The sequence below is a fragment of the Labrus bergylta genome, chromosome 10, assembly GCF_963930695.1.
Source record: "Labrus bergylta chromosome 10, fLabBer1.1, whole genome shotgun sequence".
Classification (NCBI taxonomy): Eukaryota; Metazoa; Chordata; class Actinopteri; order Labriformes; family Labridae; genus Labrus; species Labrus bergylta.
Genome location: NC_089204.1, coordinates 18,826,668 through 18,849,980, shown reverse-complemented (window position 1 = coordinate 18,849,980; position 23,313 = coordinate 18,826,668). Strand labels below are relative to the sequence as shown.

Sequence of the window (23,313 nt, the reverse complement as noted above, 5' to 3'; positions counted from 1 at the left end):
TGGACTGTGGGATTTGTGTAGTTAATAGTGTTTTCTCATAGCTTAATTTGTTCTGATTGGAAACGTTTCAGGAGAACTTCAGTTATCCATGTAGGGTTTTATCCTGGCTCTGAGGGTTATAAGCACAAATCTGGAAGGGACATAAACAGCATCTAAATATCCAAACAGCGTGCAAATAATCATTCCCTGAAGTGTAAATCAATGAAAGTGTATGAGAAATATTTCAATAACCACATTGTTTATGGGAAACTCATTTCCTCTAACTATTTGATTGCAAGATTAAATATCACAGTGCCTTTATTAGAGGACACAATTTTGTGAAAAACAAATCTCTGTTAACTCGTCTGTGGCGAGCGATTAAGATTCCAGTAAACACAGAGGCCATGAATCAGTGTCATAAAACCCTTCAGTATAATGTGATTGATTATGGGTGAAACCGGGTTCTATGAACGGTCATGGTTTAAATGGGTGGCTGGATGTTTGGAGATGGAGGGACGAGGCCCCCTGTGGTGGGCCAGAGCTTGGAGTAACACAAGCCTCTGTATCCATAAAGGCAATTACAAAGAGGGGTGTAAAGGGATGTGGACCAGAATGTTCCTGCCAAGACTGCAGGAAACAGAAAGATGTAGACCAGTAACCCAGGAATTCAAGGTAGACTATTTGTATTTGGTAAAATGAGAGGGTGCACTCATTTCTGAACCAAGACATTGGAGCACCATATCATTTAGCAGTGAGAGCATACAGCTTCCTCAGAGCCATTATGTGGAAACTCGAGGGGATTACACAGACATGGTGGGAAAATCCGCAGATGAAAACAACCTCATCTATGAGGAACCAAAGATGGATGCTGTTGAGGTCTGTGTGATCTCCACGCTGTAGTCTGCAATGATGTCTTGGCTGTCACTGAGGCCCTCCAGAGTCCAAATATAGCTCACATGAAGCCACACCAAAGCTTTGCATCGTCCAATAAGGAGCAGAGATGGATAATGTGAGGATTACATGATGCTGTGTGTGAATCGGAAGTAGACTGTTTTCTTACACCAAAGAGTGAAGCACCGAATCTCACAGCTCTTTAATGAACAATTTCAAAAGGGCGTTATCAATCACTCACCAGAAGCATTTATAATGAACAGTTGGAAGTTCATCAACTCATGGTCTGTACTTGTACAATTTTTGAAGAACTTGTACTTTACTTTTAGTTGTTTTCCCTACTTCTACTCCACTGCAGTGAAAGTATTTTGTTTGCTTAATAAATCCTTTTGATACTTTAAGAATGCTAAATTCTGCAATCATACTATAAGTCCAGAATATGTTAATGCAACACCATCAGAGTGAAGTTTTGGCTTTCACCACAAGAGGGCAGAAGGAGACTTAATGAGTGGATGAGATGGATTAGTGTGCATGCTCCAAAGCTCTTAGCCTCTCCCCATAAACTCACTGTGGTCTAAACACACAACTCAAAAGAAACCTGAGCACATTTTCATTGTTTAATTCTTTCAAGTCAACCACATAATAAATAAAGACGATTCAAACCAATTACACCAGAGTAAAAATGGGTGAAATAGCTTTGTTGTTAAGTTTGTTGGACTAAAATAAAACAGGCACTTACAAAAAAAAAAAAGATTAGAGTGTATTATTTAGCAGTTAAGACAGTTTTAAATAAAACCACAAGGAAGCTGCCTCCTGCTGGGTTGGCAACACAGGAACAAGAAATATGATCAAAAAACATCTAAAAGCATATAAAAAATAAATCAGCTCTATTCTGCACACACACGACACACAGAGCGGCTGGAGAGAAAGAACAACTACTAAACAGAAAGATGATCCGAGGAACCATTGAAATGTTACAGAACACGCTACAGAAGTGTCTGAGCTTGAATTCATTTTTGTTAAAACCTTGATCCGACAGGTTTGCAAGGTGTTTACACAGTATAATAATCCTCACTAGACTAATAGACTGCAGGTTCAGTTAGATCATGTCAGTCTGCTGAGCTCATCTGTGACTGACCCAGGCCTGTTGTTGAAGTTATTATTACTATGAATCACAAAATATACACAAGTGAACTCTGCTTGGTTACGGACATGTAGTGTTATCTTGTTGACATGTAATTCGTAAAGAGCCTGATTAAGGTGGTGAAGTGATTCACGTACTGTGATCACTTTCAAAAAAGTTCTCATTTCGCAATTCTGCACATTACTCTGACCCAACTACCACATGTCGATTTACAGTTTTTAAAAAAAAAAAATCACACTTTAGTTTGACATGTAAGCTGCTTTTCTATGTGGTCAATAACAATGACAACACCATCCTCTGATATATATATATAAAAAAAACAAACTAACTCAGTTTATCTGCAGCTGTTGGTTGCAATACATTTGGTTTTGCATTATTTAATCAGGTCATCCTCTCGTGGATCAACATTTAGAACTAGAATTTGCATTAGAGTTAGGATTTGATCTCAGACTAAGCTGGATCCATATCCTTAACACTGACCAACAAATCACAGGTTACGTTAGAGAGTGCATGAATGGATCCCACATTGTAAATTAGTAGATTAGATAGGTGTTATAAATACAGTCCTCAGTTTGAAAGCTCTTTTCAGTCATGAGGAAATAGCTCCTACTCTGAAGCTCCCTTATTTTCTTGGCACAAAGTAAATTCACAAACACCCTCTGCCCACAAATACTGTTAAAGACATTGTTTGTGCCTGAGCAGGTTAAAATAAAGCTCCGCCATTAGTCAGGGACAAGTCAAGTACAATGTGTTGGTCTGTTTGACAACTCGTAGTAAATAAATACATGACTGTAAATGTGGCAGCAGGCAGAGGGGTGTGAGTGAAGACCAGGTCGTCTATGGCACACGAGTGCATATCGGTGGTTTCAACAGCACGCTGAAGAAGGCGCGTAACACAAGTTTGTGGTGTTGCACACAGTCATCTGACAACAGCTTTGGTTTGAAGCACACCGGTCGCACAGTTTCCTCTTGACCGAAGGACTCTTAAGCTAACATGCAGATGATCAAGTCTAAACATCCAGTTCAGACCTCGCTCACTGGCAGGTCAGCGTCGTCCAGGTCCAGCGGAGGTTCAGGGATGTGGGGCTCAAAGCTGCTCCTCCGTCGCCACGGTGACTCCTCCGAGTTACTGATGATGGTGGTGGTGGCAGGTGGCTCGCAGCTCACTTTGCCAGGCGTGTCTCCTGCAGGGACAGGCGTGCTGGCATGTGGCTGTGACTGGGCCGGGGGAGCAGGCTCATGAAGTGCTCGCTGTCCCACGCCAGGCTGCGGGCGTGTGCCGCACGTGACAGCAGCGCCCCACTCTGGGTAGCATGGTGGCATGGCAGATATGGGCGAGCGAGGGACGGGGGGCCCCGCGGGGCTGCGGTAGAAAGTGGAACGGCTGTTGTGTTCCTGCAGCAGAGACAGAAAAGGACACAGAGAGAGCGCACGACAAGAGGATTGGTAAGCGGGGAAAATGAAATCTTGATACTTGTACTCATGAGAAGCGCAAAAGTGAGTTACAGACTTGGAACTAGCACCAGCATGTGGAGCCTGATGCAGCTTTAGCAGAGTTGGTGCTGAAGGTTGAAGGTGCTGAAGACATAGCATTACAAGAGAGTGGATATGGTGGTGGTTGTAGCAGTAGTGGTAGTAGAAGTAGTAGTAGCAGAAGAGGTAGCAGGAGGAGTGGTAGTAGTGTCAGCAGGTTTTAGTTTTGGTTGTCTCAACAGGTTTCAGTGGAATAGCAGAGTTGTTTAGGAAGCAATGGTTGGTTGTGGCTCATTATTTCACAACTTTTCATTGTCAGATTTTAATCTCTGTAAAAAAAAAAAGAAAAAAAAAAAAAGAAGAAGCCATAAGAGATAGCCAATGAGCAGTCAGTAGAGTGTTGGTTAGAGAAATGTCAAAGAGAGAACGCTTCAAGAGTCCACATTTATCAACTTGATTCCCTTATTTGATGCTACAGCAATATTTTTCAGTCTTGTGAAACATCAAATCTGTAAATGTACAAAGAATAAATAAAGTATTGCAAGATTAAAAGATGACATTCCTAGAACTAACATGTCTACAAGTACAAGCAAGAGCCACACATGTATTAAAAGTTGATATTTGCTGAATCCAAAAGGTCCAAAATGAAGCTCTAGGAGTCTTTATGAGAGACCATAAGATTAAGCACCACATGTCACTAGGAAAAAATGATTCACATTTCACAGCACTTCTGATTATTTGGTATTATCACACAATACAAGTATGTAAATGGTTCTCCCAAACCCATATATTAAAACTTCAGATAACACTTAACTAGTACTACTCAAAGAATATGCGTCTGGGTTTTGGATTCAGCATTCTCTGCGTTAATCATTAAGGACATGAAAGGTACAAAAGGTCAAAATGGAAATACGTTTTTTTCTGTCGTGTGTAAGAGGAAGAGAAAAAAACATACAGGCAGCGAACAGGAGGGAGGAGGAGAGACAAGCAGGATGTCACACATCTAAGACAGGTACACAGCTGCAGCAGACTGCAGAGATAACAGAGCATGAGGGGAAGAGAAACACAGGGTGTGAAAGACAAATGTACCCAAGTAATACAGAGAGAGAAACAGGCTGGAGGTATTCATAGCTACACTGATCAGGAAGGTCATGCAGCGAGTGTAAGGCTGTGTGTGGTTTAAACATGAAGATATTTTTCTTTACACTTGTGCATAGTCAACAATGGTGGGGACGGGTAAAAGCTCTGCAGGTGATGTTAGAGGGAGGAAGGAAGGCACTGAGTGCAGGTTTTGTTTCAATGTATTCCAGCTGTTTGGAGTCATTCTGTGCCGGTAAAGATAACTTTTTAGCAGTTTGACGCCTACAGATGTACTTGATTTCAGTTGCCGTGCTTGTTGCGATAGTCATCACATGCAAGAGAAGCTAAATCAAGCACACCACAAGTCTGAAACTTACAGAAACAAGTTTACTTTACATGTTTAACTGGAAATCATCTGATGACAGAGAATGGAAAAGCTCAAACGTTGAGTTGAGCTTCAAGTGACAAAAGTACAGAAGAGCAAAGGTGGAGGGAGAAGTGGATGACAGAAGCAGCAAGGACGAGGGTGTGAATGGAGGAGTGCTTGTTGGGTTATAACAGCCATACTTAGGATGTGGTTGGTTCTTAGAAAATAAAAAGAGGAGCATCAGTTCCGAACCCCTCTCACAATGTTGACAACCACAAAGGGGCCAGCCAGTGAGAGGAAAGTATTAAAAAAAGATGAACTTATAGTTTAGAGGGGGGATTTAGACGAGCTGACATACGTGCTGCTGCACTCCCCGATTCGGGACGTATACCTCTGTATACAGGGGTTCGACAGCCGTCTGGCCTGCCGCATCTGCAACAACACAGTGCACACAGCAGTATTAGAGCAGATGGGCCGTCAGCCCAAAGGGAGAGGAGAACGTGGAGAGAATGTGGTATAGAAAGAAAGACAGAATGGGAGAAGGACAAAGAGAAAAAGGCACAGGAGAGGAAAACAGAGTTGAGGGGAAAATCAAGCCAGAAAGAAAGAAATACACACTGTAGAGAAACACAAAGTGCAGATGTTTTGTGAATGATTCCCATGTAGCCAGAAGGTGCAGCCTATGACAGAGGACACCATGTCCTCTGCAGTCTGGACTATGCAACTGATCCTTTTCTCTAATCTCACCTGTTTCTGTGTACAGTGTTTGAACTCGGGTAGTGCACCCACAGATCTGGTCGTCTCTGTGGGTACTCAAATCTGATCAAGCATTGGTTGTCAACAAACTTGTGAAAAAATGTGCATGTGTGTAGAACGGGAATGTGGGACCTTTGCCTGTCCATATTACTGATTTGTTGCAATACCAAACTACTGGCTGGAAAAGCTCAGCAGGAGCCACTTCAACAGTTATGTTCATGTTTCTCCTTTTCCCTTAGTACAGTATAATATTCCCTTCTTGTTTTACACTTGCATGTGTGTTTAATTAAATTCATAATGAAAACTAGAGTCATAAGTTTTTTTTTTCTGGTGTTGCAGAGTTTATCTTTGGTAAGAAAAAGATGGTAGATATCTCAAAAACGTTTTTCAGTTTATGAGCATGTCGACTTTCAACTGAAAGAAAAGGCAGCGGATTTAGACCAGGCAATGTGCAGAATCAGTGCCAGAAAGAACGTGAAACCGGAAAAATACATCAAATTCAAGGGCGCATTATAATACATATTATCCATCTGTAGAAGAACATCAGCTTCTTCCAGCTCAACAGAGACTGCTCAGGCCGATGCCAGCAGACGTTAAGGAAGGAGTGTATGAAGCCTTTGTGTGTAATTCTAAATACAGCTGTAAATGTACAATGCATGAATGCCTTACAGACAGTGTTACCTATAGGCACGTTTACCCCTTACTGCAACATTTCACCACCCTTAATCAAAGCAGGGAATTCTGTCACCAGGAGAGCCTTACGGGACCTTTGTAGCATGTCACTTTCAACCTCTAGTCCCCTTATTTTCTGTCATCCAGCAACTGTTGATTGTTTACTACCAAGGGCATAATATAGAAAGACAAAACATACCCGGTGAAACATGTTGATTTTTGGATGGTAACGAAAACATCGTAGAACATTAAAAAGAAATGGAGAAGACAAAAAGGAGCAGAATTCCTCTTCATTTGTCTTGTTTGACTGTACAGCCAAACACTAGAATAGTTTGGCTTCACTGTTGGAGAAGGTGTCTCTCTGAATGGAAAAGGAGTGAGCTCTTGTGAAAGTAGGACAAACAAGAACAAATATATGTAACAAGTGACACAATACAAATCAGTGTTGTGAAAAGTCTCTACTTTTCTCCTCCTATGAATAGATACTTCTGACTTTACTAAATCTAGAATCGAGTCTAGGTCAAGACCAAATTTATTGCCATGGTCCAAAAGTATATATGAGATCTTGTCGGTCACTTCAGTGTATTTTATGATAAAAGGAAATCACACTATGGTGCCACTGTGCTGTCGTGTAGTGCAGGATACATACTGTGGCTGCAGACCTCCCAGGTCCCCTCTGGGCCACAATGGCCCCAGAGACTGCCTTGATCCAGCTGTGCATCTCCTCTGGGCTGTCAGCCTGGAGGACACATTACAGCAAAGGACAGTGAGTAACAAAGAGAAGAGTGTGAGAGAAAAACTGATGCTAAAAACAGACACATTAATATGAAGGAAAACAGACTGCTGGTAGACTGGGAAGTTTTGAGTTTGTGAATAGGTATCCAGATTACATCCTACCTGTATGTAAAACGTCCTAGAAGTGGTGACGACCTCGAACAGGTTATCCCGCATCATGATGTCACTACAATTAAAAGTGGGAAAACAAGTCAGATCGTATTTTTCTCATCTATATCTTCATTCAAATCAGAAAAGGTAAACACCATCCTACTGGACAAAAGACATTGTTTTGTACAACGGGTAAATGCTGGGACATGTTACATACCTCTGTTTGCACTCCTGTACTTTGTGCACTTCCTTTAGTGGGATCATTCTTAGAGGCTCTTTCTCCTACAAGAAACAAAATAACTGTTCAGTATATATTTAGAAGCCTGAAAACTGAAATACATAGGGTTAACGTAACACTTTGCAAGTTCATTACTTTTTCCAATATTTGGTCTCGTAACAAGATTTCCAGATTTGTTTCAGTTTCATTGGAACACAAGATAGAAAACTTTCCTCAAAGTATCAGACTGCAGACTAAATCCCTGAGTGTTGTAACTTTCTTGACCCAGCCATTTGATACAGGAGACAGAGAGTCTGTGTCCTTGGGGCCTGATGATAACCAAATAGACAGATAAAGGTGTCAAATAAACTGGGCAAAACTGGACAAGGACAGGGTATGAGACGTGCAGCATTATCCAGAGGACAGTCTGTGTGTCTGCGTATGTGTGTGTGTGTGTAAGAAAGGCCAGGGAGGAACAGGGCATGACAGGACACGTGAAGTGCAGGCATTGAATTCCACAGACTGTGGATAAAACATGTTAGAACTAGAGGCTCAGTGTCTCCTCTTACTTTGCCTCACTGTACATCTGAGCCATGCATATCATCAAAATAAACATTCCTCAAAGGCTTCACATAACTTCATCAAAGATCATTACCAAATCTGACTTGAAGTAACTCATGGAGTTTTCTTCCAGCAGGAAATATCGCCGTTTCCAGTTCCTCATCTGATAAAAAAAATAGGACAAAAAGATGTTCAGACCTTTCACATTTTTGAATTCTAGTCATGTTAGGAATCTAATTTCTAAAGATTTTATAATATCTATGTACAGATGAGAAGCTCTTTATTTCTGGGCATTTCACACACTGGAGAATATGTATTTCCTTTGGCATACAAATCATTTACTGTCAAATGATTATGATATGTAATCTTATCAAACAATCTTTTTCCAGAAATGGGTGTTGAAGTACTGATGTAGAGAAATAGAGGGACTCACCACAGCCCCCTGCTTGACGCAGTAGCCTGACTTGATGACGCTGTGCTCCTGAGTCGGCCTGCCCAGGAAGTATGGCAGCTGGCTGTGAGAACGATGCATGGCCTCACGTTCTGCTCTGTCTGCAGCATCCCCACCTTCCTGCTGAAGGATGAGGGCACAAGAGATATTGTAATCGTAGGCTCCATATACATAAAAAAAGGCAGATACTCAGAATTTTAATAGTGGATTTAAACTACAGATTTTTTCTTATTATTTATAGTAGCGATATAGTATCATTTGTTACTATAAATATACAGACAGTATCTCCTTAGATAAGAATACAACCAAATACTATTTCCATAGTTTTGATTAAACTGTTGATTGCTTAATCATTAATAGAATTAAAATTCATAAATGTCAAGTCTATAGAGTTTTATATTTGTCCCATAAAAAATGCAAAGCTGATGTGCATTTTGCGTGTTTTTAAATACAGTTTTATTCAATTATAGTGTGTTCCTGCAGGCGTCAAACTCCAAACATGCAGTATTTTTTAAAAAGCGCGCTGTTTGTGATTCAGTTCATGTGGGTCATGTTTACCTGTGTCTGGGTGACAATGGGGACACCTCCAATGATCTCTGTCCTGTAAGAGACTTGTTTCTTGGGCCCGACTACGTCCGGCAACGTCTTGAGGTTCTCTGCATTCTGCTGCCCATCAGACAACTTTGGCACCTTAGGGGGGAAAAAAACAAAGTCACATGAGAGTTGAGAAGTTTTATGGTGGTTTCTAATAAGACAAAAACATACTAAAAGTTGCTAAAATAATGTTTTTAACTTCTAGCATTGGTGACTTAAAACACCTTTAAAACCCTGACTGAGTATCCATATCTGAGCTAGATAGTTTCTTGGAGAACAATGGAAACAGTCCTTCGTTCCAACACTTATTGCAACAATACAGCTTCCTGTTAGTCACCCTCTGACTCACTCTGAGCTACTTTCTTGTCAGTCCACTCATTTATTTCTACAGAAGAGGAAGAAATAAAAGTTTCTCTAAGCCATAAAACATGAGAACAAAGAAAGCAGTGAGAGACTGTATGCTGTGTGTGTGTGTGTGTGTCTCACAGTGATCTTGGTGGCTTTATTGAGAGAGTCGACCCAGTCCACGAGGTCCTGCTGGTCATTGGCCTGCAGGAAGAACTTCCTCATCCCAGCATTGATGACTAATAGATCATAAAAACAGCAATGGGAACAGTTCAAAAGAAAAAGTGAAACTATATTCAATCACAGTCAGGCTGCATCATCTGAATCATTCCTGGTTTTAATGAATCACAGTCAATTATGCAGTGCAGAGATGTAGGATGTAGTGGGCGTTGAAACTTGGTCTTTCTTGTGGCGTATCTATAATGGAGACTCATGAGAAATCCACAGCCACAAATTTCTCTGGAAGTGAAGAAAAAAAAAAAAAAAAAAAAAAAAAAAAAAGAGCCTAGGGATTCTCCCACACACTACCAGAAACACTCCCTCTCTTCATGAGGATGTTGATGAGCCAGCTGGATTCAGCTGCCTCAGTCTGCCACCACCTACTCACTTTAACCATGACAGACAAAAAAAAAAAAAAAAAAGAAAGCCCACAGCTACCAGCCATTAAATATTCCTCACTCCCATCAGAACATGAGCAAAACCCCATTTTCATCACAAAAGGAATTTTTGGGTCAAATACTGATTAACTCTGGATCAGGACTTAGGAGCTTAAAGAACCAGAGACACACTGATTCTCTTTCACTCTCCACCATACATCTTCCAATTCTGCAGCTCAAACCATCCTTGTGTCTCCTCGACATCATTTTCATCACCCAGAGAATAAATTACAACAATAAAAGGACTGGTAAATCTGGTGGGGACGAGCAGTAAAAAAAACACTGAGCGCTCAAACTTTGTGGCACAATGACAATCATTCTTTCTTCTTCTGTGTGTCTGGTCCAGCTCAGAGAACAGTGCTCTCTATTTCTTCCACTTCCCTGTAAATAAATCTGTCTTATTTCATTCAAGTGAGCAACATTAAGTTCATCAATCTTCAAATGTGCCCTCTGTTTGTGTCACAAAGCTCATCTGTTTGCTAAAAGCTAAGAAAAGAGTCATCTCTTGGTCACTGTAAAGAAATCACCCGAGAGGAGTTTTATCAGATATTTCTCATAATTACACACCATAAAACAATGTGCTGCTGGGAAATGCAGCCAAGAACCAAAGTTCACATGGCTGCACAGTTGTATCTCCCTTAAAATCACACAGGACATGGACTCATATCCATCATAAAACACATTGTAACATTGCTTAACTTCTCTTCAAACTTTACCCCTTTTTTTATTCTCGCTACTAGAAGCCGGAAAGTGAGGATCAGCGACATGATTAGTAGATGTCAGTAAACCATGTGGCACACACAGATGAGCAAAAATAACCTCAAACATCTTTGAATCAGATTCAGATTAGGATCCCAGCATCCTGTCCAAACCCCAACAAGGCAAATGTTGTGCACATGCTGCCAAGAGACACACACACAACCACTGAAGTGAACACGGCAGTGTTTCCTGCCATTGAAGCACATGGAAGAGGAGGAGAAGGACTAGTAAAACATAACAGGGAATAAGAGGCTTACTGCTAAATAATCTGATGATGGTTCATTTTTGTACAATATCTGTATTCCTGTTTTGATCACACAGGGACAGAAGACAAGGACAAATATCCAGAACAATGTCTTTCCTGCAAAATATTTACAAGTTGGATAAGTGGGCCTAAGAAGGACGGGGGAAAGCTGCTAGTTTGATCAGTCAGACTCAGAACTGGTTGCCAGGTGATCAAATAACTTCAGAAATCCCTCTCCCCTCAGTCTTTGTGACACTTGTATCAGAGGTACTGCGATCGTTTGTTTATGTCACTTTATTTAAACCCTCATCACAATGTATTAATAAGGCTGTGGGGGGGGGGGGGGGGTGAGAGATGAGCCAAGGTTTGCACTTTTTTTAATTTGTTACACGCCTATTTCTGTTGTGTGAAGTGGAACACTAGAAGAAGACCTTCTGAATAAATGCCACTATCCCCGTAGTTCAATGATTCCTCATGCCCTCTCTCAACTAAGCTATCAGGCTTTTCCTTCAACTGAGTGTTTATAACAACAATACATTCTGATGTCTAACATGTTTCAATGTGTGGGACAAACTGATTATTTTCTGGCATTACAGAGCACCATGATAAGATTTAGAATCATTGAACTCGCATACATGTGGAGGATTGAAACAAAAGCCTTTAAATTGCACAGTCTGTCAATTGGAAAAATCTTTGTTGTTTGATTTTTTTTTTTCCTTTTACCGGTAAATTATTTTTGGAATTTTACACATTTTGTTTGTAATTTTATGAGGAAATACTGGCTAAAGTCTAATCAAAGCTTCCCTGCGATAAAATATGGAAACAATTACAAAAACAAGACTGGTTGAAGTTATTTCTCAGTGCTTTACCCTGAAACATTCAAACACGTGATCCAAGACAACATGCCAGGTGGCCAAACATCTATGCCGTCTAAATCTGAGACGAAAAACTAAATAGAAAGAAAAAACAACAACAACCTGATTCATCAAAAACCCCTACCATCAACTGCTGCAGCCTCCTGCATCTTTGTGTGTTGGCTAAACAGTGACTGTTGACCAAGGTTGGCGGGTCAACGGAGGAAAAAATATGTGGAGGTCTTGACCAAGTTTAGAGGGCAGAAAAGGACAGCAAACATTGCTTCCTAAGGTTATATTAGTATACTAAACTTGGTCAATAGGTGAAGCTGAGGTTTGCAAAGCACTGCAGGATTTTTTTTTAACATTCCAACATATAAGACCCATCAGCTACACCATGCAACAGAAAAGATACAATAAAATGTAAGGGAAATCATTCAATCTTTCACTTTACACATCCTGTAAAGTTTTCAGAAGTAACTTAAGACTGATAAATTCAAACTTAAAGATTGTGAGAATAAATGTTTTCTTACCAAAGCAGAATTCTGCCTTTGGCCTCAGCTTTGTGGCATCGCTGACCTGGCAGAGAACAAAGGTTAAATGTAAGCTTCTCACTTCAACAATATACAGTAAATACATTCTCTTTAAACATTATGATCTCATGCTGGTGTCAGTTCAGCTTCAGCTTGTTATATTTCCCCTTACCTTAGAGATGTAGGTGAGCTTTAGCGAGCCGACACAGTCTGCACCATGAGGCAGATTCTGCAGGGAAAAAGATAAAAGAACTAAATATGCATAAAAAGAAAACTAAAATTAACCTCAAGTCTAAATCAGTTGGATAGTGAGGATCAAGCTCTGAAAAATCAAGTCAACATTAAAAGAGTAAATGCTGTACATTTTCTACCCCATAGTACATTTCAGAGCCTTGTTGTGCCTCTGAAACTAGGGGATCCAGATTTAACATCATTAAAATTTTAGCTTTCTAAACCCATAAAAAGAAAGGGACTGCCTGAATTATTCAAAGTTTCTCCTGTGCTACATGATCTATGAATACTTCATGTAACAGCGCACTTACAAATACAGCATCTCCAAATCAGCATGCTAGATAAACCAAGAAAAGACACACACACACTATATTAACTGGGACACCCAGGGTCATAGGGTAGAAAAGGATAAGCACTGGGTTAATGTATCAGTGAGCACAGTCCATGTAGTGACATCATCAGCATCACTATACAGACTCAACCAACGAGAACAAATCATAAATCATATTAAGGGGCATACATTATTTGATGCTCCTTTTTACCAATATACACAAATATCTGCAATTAGCTTCAACAAAAAGACATAATTGACATTGGACCTCCCCTTTGCCTGGAATATGTGCTCCAACTAAAATAACATAATACGTATTCCTAAAACCTTGCTAGGCTCACTGGCGGTGAAACATTTAGCCTGAATTTAGCTCTGTGTTTTCCGGTAGCCTGCAGTTGCATGAGCGCAGATCATTCACATGGATAACTAACTAGCTTGGTTGAAGCTGCATGTTAATTGTTTACCCACATAATACACATTCGCTTTCGCAGTTACCTCGAGGACTTTGTTCATCCAGAAATAGTGCTACGAGCTAAGCTAACACAGCGCTGTGTAATTACCTGTGGGTTGTCCATGAACCACACCAAGCTCCCCTGTTGTGTGTCCAGTATGAAGTACCGACGCAGGAACTTGCCGCTGCTCTCGTTCTCCTCTATGTCCAGGAAGCCACAGATGCGGTTCTGTCGGTCCACGTAAGGCATCTCGCCGCCGGGACATTCCCTGGCCTGCTGGGGCCGGGACTGGAGAAAGGCGCCGGGCAACTCTGACTGGGAAGGATTCCTAAAGGACAGAGTTAGGAAGTGGAAAGACAGGCGTGTGAGGAGTAGAAGGGAGCCATTGAGGTGTTTCAGTTGTCTTTGTGGTGAGCCTTTGCTAGCATGTCCCACTCCCGCTTTTTTTTTTTTTCTCTTTCTCTCTACTGTATCTCTGCTCTTTCTGCCACCTGGAGCTCACTAGGCTACAGCCTGCCAGAGGATCATGTGACAGAAACCACAACCCCGCCTTTATCCTTTTATATCAGCCTCACCCACTCTCTCTCTCCCTCTTAAGAGTCCCTTTTTCCTCCTGTAACACACTGTCACTCTCTCTTCCACCTCCTCCCAGCCTGGCTCGTTCTCTTTTTCTCCTTTTTTTCCCCTTCGCTTGCATTCCGCTCCCCTCACACTGTGCGATCTCCTCCCCAACTGCTCTCTCATCCGATTTGGCAAGCCTCTGGCCAGCCCCCTCTTTTCCCTCCCTCCCTTCACAGCTGAGCACCCACTTGAGCATGGTCAAATAGAGAAAAAAAAAAAAAAGTCACCGAGCTAAGCCATGTTACACACACACACACACACACACACACACACACACACACACACACACACACACACACACACACACACACACACACACACACACACACACACACACACACACACACACACACACACACACACACACACACACACACACACACACACACACACACACACACACACACACACACACACACACACACACACACACACACACACACACACACACACACACACACACACACACACACACACACAAAAAACACAAACACCCCCAGGAGCTTCATGGAACAAAATGTGCAATATTTAACCTGCTGAGGTCTGACACCTCCCTGAGATCTACAGGTGACTTAAAGTAAACAAAAAAAGTAAATGGTTACAGTACTTCTGTTCAGTCTTGAGAGTGTAAATGTGTCAATTTAAGACTATGTGTTGCCGTTACTTTGCGTTTCTAGTCATATTAGCTTGCAGAAGATGCCGTCCTTTTTGTACTGAACCTAAAATATGTGACTGAGATGAGCCTTTGGAAAGCACAGATAAAGACGCTCTTTCTCCACGACATTATGAGGACTGTGTGGGTGGATGGGGGCAAAACAGGGACAAAAGACCTGGTTGTTGTGCATGGATTCTGCGCCGAGAGCATCACAGTCAGCGCCTGCATCTACACGAGTCATTTCATTTGACACACAGGCCCGGAAAAAAAAAAAAAAAAAAAAAGGAGCAGCACTGTCAGAGGCGCACACAAACAGTGATTGTCATGCCGAGACTGAGAGACGTCTCTGTTGAGTTTAGATAGTCTGTAAATGAAATACGTAGGCGCACGCCTACGTATTTCAGTTATGCAGAGTACATGTAAATGATAATGCAAAACTAAATCCTGACATGGTTGAACACTGGGGCAACCATGATATACCCTATGTTGTTGAAATATTCTAATGACACTTCACTGGCTGACATCATTTTTTGAAACCCGGAACTAGAAGTACTGCCTTGTTTGTTTGCTTCTGAAATAAACATTCAAGTTGAAGTTTAATATCCATCATTTCAACCCGAGCCAGGAGAGTGGACTTGGAATATTTTTGTATACCGGTAAATGTATTGAAGTTGAAATTGTAACACGAATATATTACCCTAAAAAACAAACAATGGAATGTGTAGGGCAACATTTAACAGGAGACGTTTCCATGTCCATGTTATGATGTCCACACATTTTCAGCATGCATGTAGAGAAAAACAGCGACTACCTTGACTCAAATAGCTGATGACTGGGGATATAGGTCGAAGAAAATATCAGGTGTTATAATGCTTGATTTCTCTGCTACTGGAGGTTGTTTTATTCCTCCTAAAAAAAAAAAAAAAAAAAAAAAACATCATCTCAACCTTCAGTGACATTCAGAGTGATGTTGGAATAAAAAACACTCCCAAATTATGGTTAACAATAATATTGTATTTTCATTATTGTAGAATGACTGTATGTTTTGTAATGTTTGTGTATTGTGATAAAAAATGTGGATATGTAAATTGTTTTGTCACATTGTCAACTGCAAACCAATGGAAGAATAGCTTCCCACTATGCTGGAGCTAATGGGGATCCAAATAAACAACTATATATATAAAAAAAACAAACTCCCAGGCTGCCAATATTTGCTTTCACATTTGACCATAAAAAACAAATGACATGTGCGCACCACAGGTTTCTGGGTGACGGTAATGAATGAATGAATGTGACAATGTGGCTTTTCCATCTTATGACCTGTGATAACAGAATACGTTGATGATACCAATTTGTATTTAATCATTGTATTAACCTATATTCAATGTCAAACTTCCTCTTTACTTTAAGGACTAAATACAGAATCCATCCACTCTAATCACAACAAGCACACGCAGTTTAAAAGTTCCTTTTTTAAGTATTCCTGGCACCCCGTTTGAGTTCTGAAATCAGGGTAACACAAAACTACTTTATAAACACTATTATGGCTGGAGTACATCTATAAAACTTTCTATTTATGCTTATATGAAAAGGTTAAGGAGCAAAACATCCTGTGTAGCTCATGTTCAACTGGAAATAAAGAGGTAAGAGGGATGCACTTACATCATAAAAAGAAAATGCAGAGTAGCAACCAGTACACGGCATACAAAGCTACTTCAAGGGTTTTACTCTTCAGCAGGTTAGTTAAGGCTCAACGATAAAGATGTCAAACATTCCCCCAGTTAAGTGACACCTTACATTTGTTGTTAGGCTCTGCTCTTACGACAGCCAGCCGGTCACACAGACACGAGAAGTCAAGAGGAAGGACCAGCTGGATAGCTCAGGAGAGGGTCAATATTTTTCTTTCGTGAACCTAGACCACAGCCAAATCATCAAAAGCCACACACCAGCTGGAAATAGCAAACAGCTGAGCAAGAAGGCTTACATATTTAATGCATATCTATCCAAGTTAGGCCTACTATGGATGACCTGCACAGCAAGTTCAGATGTTGAGGTTATAAGAGTGTATCATCCATAACCTGTACAATATGTCCATATTCTGTATATTATCTGTAATCTAGTATAGCATGCTCACTGCACCTTAATCTGTATATCATAATCCTAAGAATATACTTGTATTGATAGCATGTATTTATATTTATAGCATCCCATTAATCCAGCCATCCATATATACCCAATAATTCACTTTTAGTCTACATCTGTAAATTTTGTAATTACTTGTACATAGCACAGATTCTTGCACTTCTGGTGAGATGCCAAACCTCATTTCGTTACTCTATACTTGCATATGTGTAATGACAATAAAGTTGAATCTCATCTCTCATCTCATAACACTAGCATGGTAAAATAATCTCTAGTTCTGGGCCAGATAGGATGTTGGAAAAGGGCTGTGACTGAAGGTCGAATGAGGGACAGGTCTTTCCAGTAGAGCTAAAAAATAAAAAAAGAGTCATTTCTAATCATAGTTTGGCTCTTGAAGCAACACATAAAGCATGCCAGTGGGTTGTGACAGGCTGTGGCCTTCACAGTAACTTGGACGGGCAGGGTACTGTTTACAACAGCTGCTTTTATCGTGAAGAGCACAGCAACATAAAGATGCTCTTGGTGTAACGGTGGTCACCTACTGATGTAGTTCGTAGCACCAATTCGAGTTGCTTAAACATTAAATTACACACAAACGAGAAACCTTAAAAACTAGCTGTGAAATCCTCAAATAACCACAACAAGCGTTGAGTTAGCAGCATCAAGAGACTCTGGCTCGTTGGCCTGAAGTTAACTGGGCTCAGGTTAGCCTGCGATTAGCAACTACTTCCAACCACAGACTTAGCCACACATTTACTAGAACAATTTTAAATCCTACATATTAACCAACCTAACACCGTGAAGCACACGACTGTATCCGGTGTAAGCACGTCGGTGGCACGCACTCATTTATAATCTACGGACGGTCTAAAAGTTTTTCATCCACGTTCACCGTTACACCTAGCTCACATCGGCTACACGTCTTAGCATGCCTCCTAAATGACAGCCGCGTTTAACTGTGGGAAGCAAGAGATGAGTTTATTATGTTCAACCAGTTCAGTTAACGCTTACCCAATGTCCTCCCTTCTGTAACTGCTGCACTCAGCGGCTGTAGGTCGCGGTGTCGTCGGGTCGCTGCTGTCTGCTTCAGCCCATCTCCACTGATCCAAGACGGAGGAGCTCCAGCGCTGCTTCTGAGTGTGGGGCATAGATCGCATATTAAGAGGATGATCACTCCGAGGTTAGATGAAGTTGGTTAAAATTATCGCTTAATTCACCTTTATGGATGATAATTAGGAATTATGCTCCCAACATTTTATCATTCTTTCCTCTCCTTTTTTCTTTTATTTATTCTCCTTCACTAGCAGCCCTCAGCAAAACAACGCATACAAATAGAAAAATTGTGCTTCTGACTTACATTTTTCTATACTAATAATGGGGTGTCATTTTTAGGTAGGCCTACTTATAGCCCTTTACTTTACACATTCAGCTACTTTAAGCTTTAAGAGGCAGACATTCCTACTTTGCAATCCAATAGGCTGTATTAACAGCCTTAATAAATGGTTTCTTCACAAGCCTAGAGTATTAATACAAAAAAAATTAACCAATCAAATATGCTATAGGCCTATCAAGCAATATCTAAAAAATTAATTGAAATCAGAAATCTGGCTCACCAGCTGCAACACTATAAATCCAAAGACAATGCCTTGTATGTATGATTCTGAAATGTGCTAGTCCACACACTTGTGGCCCTACTTTTATTAGGCTATTGGTAGGCCTACAATGAGAATATTTTGATTTTATCAGTACGTTAGTGCTTTTAATAAGGCTTGATACGATTTTGGATGCATGATTTGAACTTGTGAACTGTTTTCTTAAGCCATTTAGGTTTTAACTGGTCTTATAGGCCCATAAAAAGAGAAATAACACTACATGTTTCAAATTATTTTTGAGAACTGTTTGCTGGGAAAATAAATCAGAGTGAGAACTCTGTCTTGTAGCAGCTCTTAGGTGGCGAGGCGTTAACACAAGGAGCAGCTCAACCAGAGCAGTAATTTAGCGACATCTAATGGTTAGTACCTTCAGCCACCTAAGTCTGTCTACAGTACTAATATTTTCCCATTGTGTAGTAATGAGGCTTTAATTCAACTCAACAATAGGCCTACTGTTTTCATTACTAGTATTTACAAATGTGAAAGCTACATATTTATGTCGGAATGAGGTGATTGCTTATATTCTTGCAACAAGTCCTGTTCAGTGTATTGCTGCATGAAAATATGGACCACACGCTTTGACACCATGAAAATATAGCTGACTATAAGGGACAAATTATCATAGAAAAAAAAAACCCAGTTGGAGGTGATGTGACGCAAACTCATAAACAGCCTCATAAAATACTAATTCTAAAGTATAGGCATATATTTTCCAGCATCCTGTTGTGCATGATTTTAGGTTGAAGTCAAACTTCATAAAAGTTCAAATGGTTAAACAGTTGGTCAGATATGGGGCATAGCTATTTAGGCCTGCATGACTGATTCAATTTCGTAGAGTCATTAAAACTGTCCACAAGAGGCAGAGGCATTGGGCGTTTACACAGGAACACACACAAACTTTCTCTTATTTACTCTCCCCATCTCTCTTCCTCTCTCTCTTTCTGCCCCCCTCTCTCTCTCTCTCTCTCTCTCTCTCTCTTTCTCTTTCTCTCTCTCTCTCTCTGCCCCTCTGTTGCAGGAAAAATTGTGAGTGAGTCTGAGAGGGGTGTTGGATGTTGATGAGTTTCACCATTCACATATGTCAGGTTTCTTATCTCTGTTAAGCATTTCTCCTCGACCATGGAGGAAAAAGGGGACACTTACCGGGAGATGAAGCTTTTCCATCAGCTGTGGCCTCTCCCCAGGCACCGCTCTCACAGTGACACCTCAGGATTTCGTTCCCGGGTGATGTGCAGGCTCCGAGGGGCCAGCTCAGGTAGGATCACAAACTCTACAGTTTTACCCTTTAAAGCTGATATTGGAAATGCCGTTCTATACTCCTGAATTAAGTTCCACTACCTGAGACTTGAATCCTCTGTAAAAACATGTCTCTCTTGGGTTCTGGTGTTGCAAGTTATACTATTTGCACTTTGCAAAACAACATCTCTATTTGACTAAGCAGCAGTGGTTTCCTTCTTCCCTCTCCTCTCTGACATTTGACAAAAAACGTCCTCTCTGACATTTCTCTTTTGTGCTTGCTCTCAAATAAGTACTTTCTTTCTTTCTTTCTTTCTTTCGGTTTAGATATAAATCCCCAAAAGGAACAATCCTTGAAGTATCATCGTTTTGTTCTTTTGAAAAATTATTGTTCAACAATGAATCACTAAGGTCTAATTTTTGTACAGATAATTATAGCACATTTGGTTTAAAGAAAAGTTCATCTAAGCTTTCTCAATTAGTATAAACATCTGCCCAAGAACGATTAAACAGAGTTTTGGAGAGAGTTAGCATTTTCATACAGATAAATGAAAAAAGTATTTCCTCATGCTCATCTTAAGAGCCCATGGGCTGGAAATAGCCCATGTTTACGCCCACAGCAGTTGGAACATGTTGATTATTTTCTCTGCACAGCGAGTTATTTACTCTGTCCAGTTCATTTATACACAGTGTGTACCTGGGCTCACATGTGCATTGTATTCCTGTGTGATGTCTGTGAAGTATTAAATGGTTTTCTTTAGTCTCATGTAGTTTTATGATGTTCTGTGTAGCAGGATCCCGAAGGAACATTTTTTTTCTCTCTCTGTGAACTAAAAACCAAGGCTGCAGTTTAATCACAAGGTGGCATAAAGTGAGGTGTATGGATGGGGTGTGTGTCCTCGTGTGTGTGTGTGTGTTGTGGATTTTGTACTGAATACACAAATCAAAATATCCAACTCCTGGTTTGTGAATCAACTTAAAGAAACGGTTTTAAAAAGACACAGAAAAGGTTGCTCAGCTCACAGGCTGATAGACCTTGACCACAGTGTTAACCCAGCTCCATCAGACCTTTATTTAAGTGTCAGTGTCAGAGTTTTACCGCCCGAAGAAGTTTGAGCCATGTCAGGCTTGTTTCTTGTGCGAGTGGTTGTAACCACTTCCTCCAGCCTGCAGCGCTGCTCTCTGCCCGGCTTCTACGCCTACACCTGCTCTGACATGTGCTGCAGGCATGAAGTTATTAATAATGCACTGCTCTGCTTGAGGGATGTCTTGTTCTGCAGTCTGATTAAATTATTGAAAGATTATGCTAATGTTTATATAAGAAGTTATTTCTCCTTCAGGAAGTTGTCTGTGTTTATGTTGAGGTTGTAATTACAGGAAATGATGATGGGGGGGGGGGGAGCAGTTAGAAAATGAAGACATGCAAAGTTGTTTACTGTTCCTGCCAGCCGTTTTAGCTCTTTTAAAATGTCAGAGCATCATAGCTTAACAATTAAATGATACTGAAATTTAAAGTCAGATACATCATATCAATTTTTTCAATACATTTTTCATTTATTACAGAGTTATGTGGATACCACAATTTTCAGATCTCACTGATTGTTTATTATCATAGTTGAAGATCTTTTTAAGGTTAACTTCCATAGAATTACGTGTTTTTAAAATCAACCAACAGGGGGAGCTAATCTACCAAATAACAGAGATCCTGGAACAGTTAGTAGTGAAATGGCCCCTCACATCTTCACATCTATGTAACAGAGTGGATCTTCACTAGCAGCCAAATGGGGACGGTTGGAGGACATACTAAGTTCATTTTGCCCCAAAATGAAGATTGGAGCTGACACAAAAATCTTAAATTACCCATCTTCTCTCTGATTAAAATACATGAACTACAGCACTCCTATTTTTAAACCTGAAGGGTTGTATATTTGACCTGCCAAAACGGAACTTTCTCTTTGCTGGTTGTCACACCTCCAGCAAAAGAGGGAAATCACAAGCTATCAATAGCTAAAGAGAGACACGTCTGAAGATTATTCAAGTCGACAATAAGTCAAGTGTTGACAATAAGCAAAAAAATATAAATTATTCATATATTTTACAAGCACTTCTACGGAGCCCCCTGAAGTCCCAACAAGTAACGAAAATATTTCTTGTGCGCACAAGTTACATGATAACTTATGGGAACAAGATAGTAATCTAGCGCAAAAGAAGACTATTATGCTGTATAAATGATATAATTATCCTGTTCCCACAAGTTATCATCTAACTTGTGTGCACAATATATGTTGTTTGCACATTATATAATTATCTTGGGCACACATGTTCATAAGTTGTGTGCACAATTTTTATTCTTTATGTTTTTTGGGACTTCAGGTAAGCTGAATAACAACACTGATAATAGGAACACATTTTCATAAATGTGATGTTTAAACCAAGACGATAAACAAATCCATGAAAGCACAATAATTAATCTTACACGTGAAACTGCATTGTCTGCAGTTGTTTAAGATTGGTCTACATACACGTATTCTTGCCAGCATGGATATGGTTCCGTACTGAGATGGTGAGTTTGACACAAGCATATAGAATATGCATTTCTAAAAACGTTAATAAGTCAAATCATTTGTCAAGAAAACCTAAAAATACTGATATTTAAGTTGATCATTGTCGAAAAGAAAAAGAAAAGAAACATTTTTATTCTAGAGATTTCATTTGAGTAATAGAGAAGCTGATTAAATAGGCCTTTATTGTTAATGCAATAGTTTGGGTGTGCACTTACCGGAAAGCCTCTGCACTCACACATGTGCATTTGTGTATGTGTTTGTGAAGAAATCAGTTATGCGTGTAGGCTGCTGTTTGTTTTAAATAGCATGCTGTCCACCAGATGGCTTCTATTGCTCTTCTAATTACACGGGCAGAAAAAGGAGTACAGAGGAAAGAAGAGGGGAAGAAGAGACATAATACCAGCAGAGTTTGAAAGAGAGGAGTAGAGTCGAAAAAGGTCAAATGGAGATATTTTAAGACAGGAGAGAACACTTGAAGACAACAAGAGGAGAGGCAGTGCAGCAGAGGGTTAACGGAGACAATGGAAAATGGTGAAAACAGCAAAGATGGGAGATGAGGCAAAGAGGGGATGCAAGGACAGGATGATTATAAGGAGAAGGAGAGAACAGATGGAAAGACTGGAGAAAAGAACAGCAGAGGAAGTGTCAGCTTACTGGTACTCTCTTCTGGAAATAACATTGATTACAGACCCTTTTAGTCCGCAATAACTACTTGTTAAATGTCCTGCAGAGAGCAATGCTTCCCCCTCCACTGCTGCCTGCACACTCAGACAATGTTTAGCTGCTTTCACAGCATATAACATGAACCCAGCGTATCACAGCATATAACATGAACTCACCATATAACATGAACCCAGCGTATCACAGCATATAACATGAACCCAGCATATCACAGCATAAACCATAAACCTCATATCACAGCATATAACATGAACTCAGCATATCACAGCATAAACCATAAACTCATA

General features: G+C 40.3%; 2 protein-coding genes across 11 annotated transcripts in view; one reads left to right on the top strand and one right to left on the bottom strand.

Annotated features, from left to right (window-relative positions):
* Positions 1–1,473: 1,473 nt before the first annotated feature.
* LOC109990816 (pleckstrin homology domain-containing family A member 1) lies at positions 1,474–18,057 on the bottom strand. Of its 9 annotated transcripts, none has more exons than XM_065959187.1 (14): positions 17,905–18,057; positions 13,584–13,803; positions 12,634–12,690; positions 12,462–12,507; positions 9,557–9,654; positions 9,035–9,166; positions 8,459–8,599; positions 8,120–8,188; positions 7,465–7,529; positions 7,260–7,323; positions 7,012–7,101; positions 5,293–5,366; positions 4,443–4,517; positions 3,039–3,409 (listed from the first exon to the last, which is right to left on the bottom strand). In XM_065959187.1, exons 1-14 carry the CDS (start codon positions 18,048–18,050, stop codon positions 3,178–3,180), a joined length of 1,509 nt encoding a protein of 502 aa, XP_065815259.1. In that variant the 5' UTR covers positions 18,051–18,057; the 3' UTR covers positions 3,039–3,177. The 9 variants fall into 9 exon arrangements, with proteins under 9 accessions (XP_020498702.2, XP_065815259.1, XP_065815257.1 ...); XM_065959185.1 differs by lacking the exon at positions 17,905–18,057 and adding an exon at positions 14,051–14,307; XM_029279169.2 differs by lacking the exons at positions 3,039–3,409; positions 17,905–18,057 and adding exons at positions 3,416–3,816; positions 14,051–14,307.
* A 1,531-nt stretch (positions 18,058–19,588) lies between these two features.
* Positions 19,589–23,313, top strand: part of phactr2 (phosphatase and actin regulator 2) — a 45,179-nt gene continuing 41,454 nt past the window's right edge. Inside the window, exon 1 of one of the 2 annotated variants that reach the window (XM_065959494.1) lies at positions 19,589–19,800. In XM_065959494.1, coding sequence (XP_065815566.1) covers positions 19,665–19,800 — 136 coding nt within the window. In that variant the 5' untranslated portion in view covers positions 19,589–19,664. The remainder of the gene's footprint in view (positions 19,801–23,313) is intronic. The other variant, XM_020643043.3, reaches the window with a different exon arrangement.

Coding starts and splice junctions, on each gene's coding strand:
- LOC109990816 (XM_065959185.1), bottom strand. CDS start 14,292: ATGCTCAAGTGGGTGCTCAGCTGTGAAGGGAGGGAGGGAAAAGAGGGG. Junction 8,600..9,034: donor CCATTGTCACCCAGACACAG/GTAAACATGACC, acceptor CTCATCCTTCAG/CAGGAAGGTGGGGATGCTGC. Junction 8,189..8,458: donor GCGTCAAGCAGGGGGCTGTG/GTGAGTCCCTCT, acceptor TTTTTTTATCAG/ATGAGGAACTGGAAACGGCG.